At 41.6% G+C, this 8,896-nt stretch overlaps 1 protein-coding gene across 1 annotated transcript; it reads right to left on the reverse strand.

The window, feature by feature from the left end:
* Nucleotides 1–715: 715 nt before the first annotated feature.
* On the reverse strand, nt 716–1,865 carry LOC142964287 (trace amine-associated receptor 13c-like). Its single transcript, XM_076104552.1, has 2 exons — nt 1,654–1,865; nt 716–1,532 (listed from the first exon to the last, which is right to left on the reverse strand). The coding sequence occupies exons 1-2, from the start codon at nt 1,863–1,865 to the stop codon at nt 716–718; spliced, it is 1,029 nt and encodes a 342-aa protein (XP_075960667.1).
* Nucleotides 1,866–8,896: the final 7,031 nt, after the last annotated feature.

Below are 8,896 nucleotides of genomic sequence, written 5' to 3' on the forward strand. Positions count from 1 at the left end.
AATATTTAGTCTGTTATTTTCAGAGTCAAGTTACATCGGAGTGATTTTGTAACCTTCAAAAAAACTTTAAAAAATATCCAATATGGATAATAATTTCTTCAGTGTCCTCTTCTCCACCACCTTTTCCAATATGTCTAGTTTGCAGCCAATGATGGCGCCGGCCGTCTTAACCAGTTTGTTAAGTCTGTTGGCGTCTCTGGCTCCAATGCTGCTCCCCCAGCAGACTACGGCAAGTACATGTGCTGAACACAGTTTCACAACTACCTGAAAGAGATAATCAATATAAAGGTCGACCAATTAAAACATTTTTGCAGACCATTTGTAAAATCTGTGAAAGGCCCCTTGACATGATGCTGGCAGGCTCCTTTTTCTAAACAGGAAAGAGAGAGATGCATTAAAGTCACGCAGTTTAACTAAAGACCTGTTGGATCCAAGAAAATAAATCAGTATTTCTATATTAATCCAAAGATTCTTCAACTTATTTGTTTTATGTTGGCCTTACAGGAGTCAGGCAACACATTTTCTGGAGTAGAGTAGTAGTAGATTTCAGTGTTGCATTGAAACAGTACACAATGTAAAGACACATTCATGATCTGCATGTAATAGTGTTCATACAGAGGTCACTGTACCAAGACTTTTACACCTGTTACTAAATTCTCACCACCATGACCAAGTACATTTTTCTGTCTTATTTCAGCCACCATGCAGTGTTTCTCTACAGTATGTTGGTCTCACATGAGCCAGGCTGCAGTATCTTAAGAGTAACAATGAGCCTGATGGATTTTCTAAACCAGGGGTAGAAAAAGGCATAGATCACAGGGTTAAGACAGGAGTTGAAATAGAACAGACATATTACAATGGTAGCAGATGAGGCATTGAGCAAGGTGTCCTGGCCTGTGAGTGCAAAACAATAATATGGGCAGAGGCACAGTAGAAACACAACAATAACAACACCAAGAGTCCTGGCTGCTTTCAATTCAGATTTTTTAGCAGTTACACTCACTGAACACTTGACAGAGAAAGCTGCAGTATGAGATCGCATGGCACGAGCATGAGACACAGCCACCACAAATACTCTCATATACAGAACTACGATGACAGTGACAGGACCAATAAAAGTCAAAATAAGATCTGCACGTCCAGCAATGTAGTTAATGACAATGACACACTCTCCAAAGCAGGAATTATACCTGCCTGGTTGTTCCAGATTATCCTTCATCAGCAGACTGTCAAACAAAGCAGAACATATCCAACACAGACAAACACAGATCTTAACTCTTTTGTGTGTGACTTTGTTGGGATAATGTAGAGGCTCACAAATAGCCACATATCGGTCAACTGATATGAGCACCATGGTTCCTACTGAGGCAGAGGTAATGATGTATGCTAGATACTGAGTCAGAATACACATGAGGTCACCGAAGGACCAGCAGCCATCTATGAGCACAATTTGAAAGTACATGAGGAAGCCCACGAAGAAATCGGAGACAGCCAGAGAGAGGAGGAGGAGGTTGGTGGGTGTGTGGAGCTGCCTGAAGAAATCAGAGAACAACATGCTTATCACATTTGTTTTCGTTCCAGATCTGATCATTTTGTTTCGTTCTGTTCCATTAACAGCTACCAGTTTTGTAAATTGATAAAACATATGAATACTTGAAGTGGGAGATGGAGATGATGACGAGCAGGTTGAGAGTCACAGTGAGCAGAGAGATGGAGGACAGTAAAATGTAAGTGAGCATAGATACAGAGTGAGGACGCATGGCCTTCCTGCAGGAGGAGTTGAGGAGTTCTGGAAAGCAAAGTTCGGCTTCTTCAAAGCTGTTCATTGTCAGAAAGAGGAGACAAGATGCTGCTGTGCTCGTCATACAACTGATTAAACTCTGTTCTTCCTCCACATCCCTCCTTGCTCTTTTACTCTGGTGACAACTTTCTCTTAGTGGGAGTGACTAAACTTCTCCCTTACTGTTTCATCTATCTTCATTGGGCTTTTCCCTGTATTTCACCTCCCCCTCCTCTTTTTTACTTTTTCTTTCTAAACAATTACAAGTTCCATCATGCTTTGCAACGGGGAAACTGCAAGGCACAATACAACGCAGCCAAAGTTGCCTTTTTAGGACAGTTGTGACCAGGACAAGAAGAAGGGAGTGTACAGCTTGGTTACTATTATGCCATGAACCTGGATGAGATATAGAAATTGTTGTGGTTTTCACACTACACAAATTAAAAGAACTACGTGACATGGCCATAGTCATGCTTGCACACATGTTCAAATATTAGCCTGTTTTAACCACATCTTTACTATGTGGTCAGTCACGGTCTTATGTGTTATGTTTGTTCATGTATACATCCAACATTCGAGGTTCAACAACAACTTTGGTCTGTGTTGCAAATCAAACAAATACAAAGTTATTTTTGTTACAGGCGACCCTTCGTCAGGTCTCTCATGAACCCGTGACTCACTGTCACATTGGTTTTAGCTAACTGCCTCTCCGACAGGTCCAGATATTAATAATGCTAGATGTGTGCAATAAGTCAAATACAAATAAAGTGTTGCAAGAGGGTCGTGGGATGACGTTATGTAGGGTAAGGAATGAAAAGGTGTAGGGTAATGGAATGAGGAGGGCAAAGAGGGTCGTCGAATGATGGATGGAGGAGAGCAATGATGGACCGCTGACGTCGATGACTGGAGGTAACTGGGGGAGTGGAGACTCTGGAGTGGGGGCCAACTCTTCTGAGATTGTGATTATGCAAAGTCCCCAAAAGTTATCTTCATGACGACAGGTGCGAGTGGATGTTTTCTGTTATCGTTCGGGTTAAAACGGATGTATGTGAGGTATGCGTGGGAAGATCAGTGGCTGAGAAGCTTAACGATATGGTCGGAGTCAGTTGAAGATGGTCCCTGAAAACGGTGGCAACGGAGTCGACAGAGGGTTGGAGGCTGGTGGCAATGGTCTGAATTTCTTGTCATAGAAATGGGAAAGTAAGTCGCCATCCAAGTTTTGTGAACTGGGATGCGGGAGGCTCGGATGCCGAACTGGTGCTGAGCCGAAACCAAAGTGAGCCTTGTAATGGGAAAATATGTCATAGTCTCATGTGAAGGTTTAAAGAATGTAAGTCCTAAAAGTGCAGACACCAAACTGTAGTTTCAGTAGATGACTTTAATTAGTTTAGTATCCAGGTGTCTTGTTATCTGTTATCATTGTGCACTGTTTCTTTCTTCTTCGTAAGACAGAGGCACAGAGAGACTAACAGAGATCCTCTGTTTGAAATACTTTTGACTTCCTTTGCTGACGCATTATCTGAAGTTGTAAAGGCGTAAACCTTTGCATGCAGATATGATGTGTGAGGGTAAAGAATGTCTATCCTGTCTCTTCAATGGTCATTTTTAACAGTGTCACAGTGGCTTCAAAGGAAGCATCTGTTGTGAGTTTAAACTGTTTATTGTAAGGCAGACTGTGAACAAAGGGATTTGCAAACACGAGATAAAGCATCTTCCTGACTGTCTTAAATGAAGTATACTAAGGCTCGAAGGATGACCTGCCTTTTATTGTGTTCTTTGTGTATTCTTGTTAGCTAAGCAGATAACAGGAAGCTGTCTGAGCATAAATGTCTGCAATGTGTCTGTGAGACTGTTCTCTTTGCTTGCAAGCAAATAAATTGACTTTACAAACTTTGATCGTTCATCAAAACTCTGTTTTCTTTATATTGATAGAAAACATTCACTTTCTTCTCCCGACTAGTCATAAGAAATATTCCACAACAGCCTCCGCATGAACTGCATTATATCGAGACAATGAGACCGTCCTTTGTTAAGGATGTCTACTGTTGTCTGGATAGATTGCGATGGTCATTTTGGACCATTTGTGCTCCCAAAGAATGGCTGCTATAACTGCAGGATACTTTTCAGAGATCGTGGAAGAAGGGGTGAGGGATGAGAGCAGAGATTTAAATATTGGGTGGCCGAGAGCAGGGCAATTCGCTGGAGATGTTGGGATTGCATGTGGATGGATTTGTTTATTGAGCAAGGTCAATGTAGTTACCGGTGAGGATCTGTTGCCTGAGCGTTTGACACGGGTGATAGTCGGGCGGGTGCGACTGGGCATGCTCGAGGTAGTGCTCTGGCTGAAGTTGAACTTGTAGGTGGAGAAAATTAAGTCGGAACAACGCTGGAACTGGCTGCTGGCAGAGCAGTGGAAAAAGGGGAGTATTTAAGGTGGGATGGGTAATGCCAGTGGGGATAGGGCTGGAGGAAGGTAGGGGAGGGGGAAAGCAAAAACAGAAGCAAACAATGTTTTTTGGCCAATGATCCACTGTGGATGCCTATTGTTAGAGCGGTCTGTGCAGCTGAGGTAGCCGGTGTCTAAGTGAGAGGAGCAAAGTTGGCAGAGGTGGGTGGGACAGGAAAGGTAGAAGCAAGAGAACAGGAAAGGATGGAGGGATGCATGTGCATGGGTTTATAGTGAAATCTTGGGAAAATAATTTTGAAGGTGAGATGTCTCTGCTACAGAAGAAGCTTGAAGAGGGTGGGATACGACCTGGCCCTCTGAAAGGGCTGACTGATGGCTGTGTCATGATGTCATCGGCGTTGCGGCTGACGTGGCGCGTGGAACCCGCAAGTGCTCTGGAGGCTCGGAGAGCAAGAGTGTGTTGTGCGGTGCGTCCGTGAACAGTTTGGAAAGTTTTGCTGTTTTATTGGAAAAGGATGTTGCGCTGAATGATTGCATTCTTCGGAGGAGAGACGGTCCACTTGGAAATGGAGTGTATGTAGAGACTGTCGGAGCGTTGGCATGGTGAAAAAGGTTTGCGGTGGTTTCACCCGTAGTTCGAGCACCTGGATCTGGGAAAGCGGCGTCAGGATGCTGAAGACGGAATCTCCCCCCGGAGCTGTTTGAAGGCGAGGGGTGACGACTTTGGTGGATGGATGTCGAGAGCCGTGGGGAACGTGGATGGTTGAATCCTGCCGAGGTTGCTGGCTACGAAGCATGGTGGGTGAAAGAGGGAGCTCCGGGACTTCAAGATATAGCTGGTCATCTTCAAACAGTTTGTTATTGGAAGGGTAGAGAAAGAGCCTTTGTACAAAGTAAGCGGTTTAGGTTTTGCTCGTCTGTCACACGTCATGTTGAAGCTGAGTCAAAGAGGAAGTCAATGGGTCAGATGTGCTTAAATACTTTGTGCAGAGTAAATGAGATATGTCCGGGGTATGGTTCTTGTTGCCGAAATAACTTATAAAACTTAATATAATAGTGTGACCAACACTTTTGAAAACCCCCTTGAGACACCTGAAGCTTAATTTTAATTTGTTTTGTTTGTAAAGAAAGACAGAAACTTCTCACAAATCATAGGGGTGTCTCAGTTTGTAGTTTAGGAGCGTTCCCAAGCCAGACAAAGTATTTAATCCCTCTAGTGTGTTCTGGGTCTACCCCGGGGCCTCTTACCAGGAAAAGGCAGGAGGAATCCTGGCCAGATGCCCAAACCATCTCAGCTGGCCCCTTTCGAAGTGAAGGAGCGGCGGCTCTACTCCAAGCTCAGTCTGGTCCTGGATGACTGAGCTCATTACCGTAATCCAAAATGGAGCCTAGCCACCCTACAAAGGAAGCTCAATTTGGCAGCATGTATCCGCGATGTCATTATTTCGGTCACTGCCCAAAGCTCATGACCTTACCTGAGGCTCGGAATAGAGACGGACTGGTACATTTAGGGCTCTGACTTCTGGCTCAGCTCCCTTTTCACCACAATGCCTTCATCACTGCTGACACAGCACCTCACCGCCTGTCCATCTCATGCTCCATTTTACCCTCACTCGTGAACAAAACCCCAAGATTATTGAGCTCCCGCGCTTGGGGCAATGAACCACTGCTTTTTGCAATGACCCACTCCCAACCCCAACGGCACAATCCACATTTAGCCTGCAGAGAACGATGTCGTCAGACTTGGAGGTACTGACTTAATTCTCTGGTATTATTATTTAGCCAAGGCCTGCTGCAATTTTGTTTTTTGCAGGTGCTATGGAATCAAGTACAACATTGTATAGTTGACGTTATTTAGATAATCATCTGTAGACATTTTTGGATTTCGGTGAAGTCTTTCTGAAAGGTATTAGCAGAGTTGGTAATGAGGACACAGGAAGAAACATAAGTGTCATGATCTTTCTTAGTCAAGGATAGGTTAATTCCCTGTTCTTGTGTGTTTCCCAACTGTTTGATTGCCTGCCCTGATTAGTCACACCTTTCCCTCATTACCCTACTGCCTGTGTGTATTTAGTCTACGTGCTCATTTTTTTCTGTTGACCATTTGTCTTAGTATTTCCAAGTCAAGTGTTCCAGTGTTTTTTCTTGTGTATTTCACATTGGTATTAGACCTTATTAATGTATCTCTTGACTCTGCCTTAGCCTTGTGATTTTGGATAACTTTGCCTCAATTTGTACTGAATTACCGTGTACTGAAGCTTTGCTTCAGTAAAAAAACGTTTTGATTCAACCCATACCTTTAAGCCCTATTGGCTTCCTTGGTTCTTAGTTTGCTAACACAACTGGCACTGACAAGTCCGCTGACAGCTGCATCCACAATAAAGTCTTTTAACATGGCCCACTCAGATTCCACCCAAATTCTTCTCAGTTTACATTCTTCCTTTGGACAATACCAGTTTATAAGTGGGAAAGGGTGTATACATGTTTTTCGTGTGTACACATTAGTACACATTTGAGTTCTGTAAGGCTCCCTCCCCCATCTCATTTAACTTACCACCAGGTGGGGATCAGCTTACAGCTCTGCTATTCACCTGAGTATACAAGACATACGGCCGCAGTACCAGGATAGGATTAGAATCATGTTCCCACAGAAATATATATGTTATTCGGGTTATACAGTGGAAACTGCTCAATTTAACAAAACATACACCGAGCATAATTGCAGTGTAATAATATAGTATTATTGTATAAATATATGTTATGATAAACACACATTTTGTTTATGTATATATGCTGTTTGTGACAAATTTGTATAATTCAGGCAGACTCGAGTATAAAAATGAAATAGAGAAGGTGTATGTCATTTTAGTAAATTATTTTTATTCATGTCGGCCGGAGAGACAAGTAACAGAGAACGGGACAAGCAGTGTTTATTATAACAGTGAATATTCTAATATTAAAGTTTGTATCATTCATTGAAAATTTCAACTTGATTCTCATGTATTACAGCTTGACAAATCATTTATAGTAATACCTACTAACATGGTTTTAAATCATCTTGTCATCCAATGTTTTGCTCTTCAAATATTATAAATACACATATTTAGAACAGGGAAATCATTTGTTTTGGAGGTTTGCCCCCAAAGCGCCCTTGTAAACTGAGTTTTTGGACGTGTGTATATTTATGTGTGTAAACACAGAGTTAAAGAGCTTTGAGCTAGGGTTCATTGTGTAACTAATTAATAAAAAATACATACGTAGATTTTCGGTTAAAACAACGCAAACCTAATTGCAAATTTGACTGATATTTGTGTAGAGCGAGGACTGTTAAAGTGTGTTAGGTCAGCTAAGGCAAAGTGGTACTAGCCTTCTGGTCTGCAGGAGAAAGGAGAGCAAAGGTGACAAAATTGCACTTAAAATAAAGAGATGTGCAGATTAGAGTATGACAGGGAAAGAGAGACAGAGTTAATGTATCTGTGTGTTTCTGTGACAGAGGGAGAGGGAGGCAGGCTGTCTGTGAGAAAGAGTGTTGCATAACATTATCTCCAATGAACATTTAAATCACATTATAACATTGTCTTTATTCATAATGCATAAGGCTTTACGGCAATCAGTAGTATTTTGTTCTCTCCTGATTTCAGAAGTTGTCAGGATTTAGAAACTTACATTTTAAGTAAACATTACTATTTTGTTCACAGGAAAACACTACAGGCCATCATCCGTTGGCCGAAACTTCTACAGCTTATTTTCTTCAGGATTAACTGTTGAAGTGTCCCTCATTGAAAAATGTGTCCTTTTTTTACCTGCCAATTATATACTCACATTACGACCTGTCATACTTAACAATGAAACCAAACAAACACAATTACACTTGTTCCTTTACATTACATACCTGCAAGTCAGCCACTTCAATCTTTACATTGTTCTAAGTTTGGCTGAGTCATCTTAATAACTTTAATATTGAACTAGTGTCCGCTGCATACTCTCTCTGTCCATTCGGATGTCCTGGTTCTAAATTTAGTTAATTTCTGTGTTTGGGATCCCCAAAAGAATACAAAGTGGTTATGGCTAAATGTTTACATTTAGTGGCAGATCTAAAATTATAAATATTTAGTGTGTTATTTTCAGAGTCGAGGTACATTGGAGTGATTTTGTAAACTTGCGTAAGAGAGAACTGATTTAATTTCACCTCTCAAAGTATAGGCTAACCAAACTGAGGGAAAGTAAGTACAGGTGCTGAACACAGTTTCACAACTACCTGAAAGAGATAATCAATATAAAGGTCGACAAATTAAAACATTTTTGCAGACCATTTGTAAAATCTGTGAAAGGCCCCTTGACATGATGCTGGCAGGCTCCTTTTTCTAAACAGGAAAGAGAGAGATGCATTAAAGACACGCAGTATAACTAAAGACCTGTTGGATCCAAGAAAAGAAAAAAGTATTTCTATATTAGCCCAGAGATTCTTCAACTTATTTGTTTTATGTTGGCCTTACAGGAGTCAGGCAACACATTTTCTGGAGTAGAGTAGTAGTAGATTTCAGTGTTGCATTGAAACAGTACACAATGTAAAGACACATATGTGATCTGCATGTAATAGTGTTCATACAGAGGTCACTGTACCAAGACTTTTACATCTGTTACTAAATTCTCACCACCATGACCAAGTACATTTTTCTGTCTTATTTCAGCCACCATGCAGTGTTTCT

Source organism: Anarhichas minor, unplaced genomic scaffold, assembly GCF_050575085.1.
Source record: "Anarhichas minor isolate MPS153535 unplaced genomic scaffold, ASM5057508v1 ptg000004l, whole genome shotgun sequence".
NCBI lineage: Eukaryota > Metazoa > Chordata > Actinopteri > Perciformes > Anarhichadidae > Anarhichas > Anarhichas minor.

Coding starts and splice junctions, on each gene's coding strand:
- LOC142964287 (XM_076104552.1), bottom strand. CDS start 1,865: ATGACGAGCACAGCAGCATCTTGTCTCCTCTTTCTGACAATGAACAGC. Junction 1,533..1,653: donor ATCTCCATCTCCCACTTCAA/GTATTCATATGT, acceptor TGATTTCTTCAG/GCAGCTCCACACACCCACCA.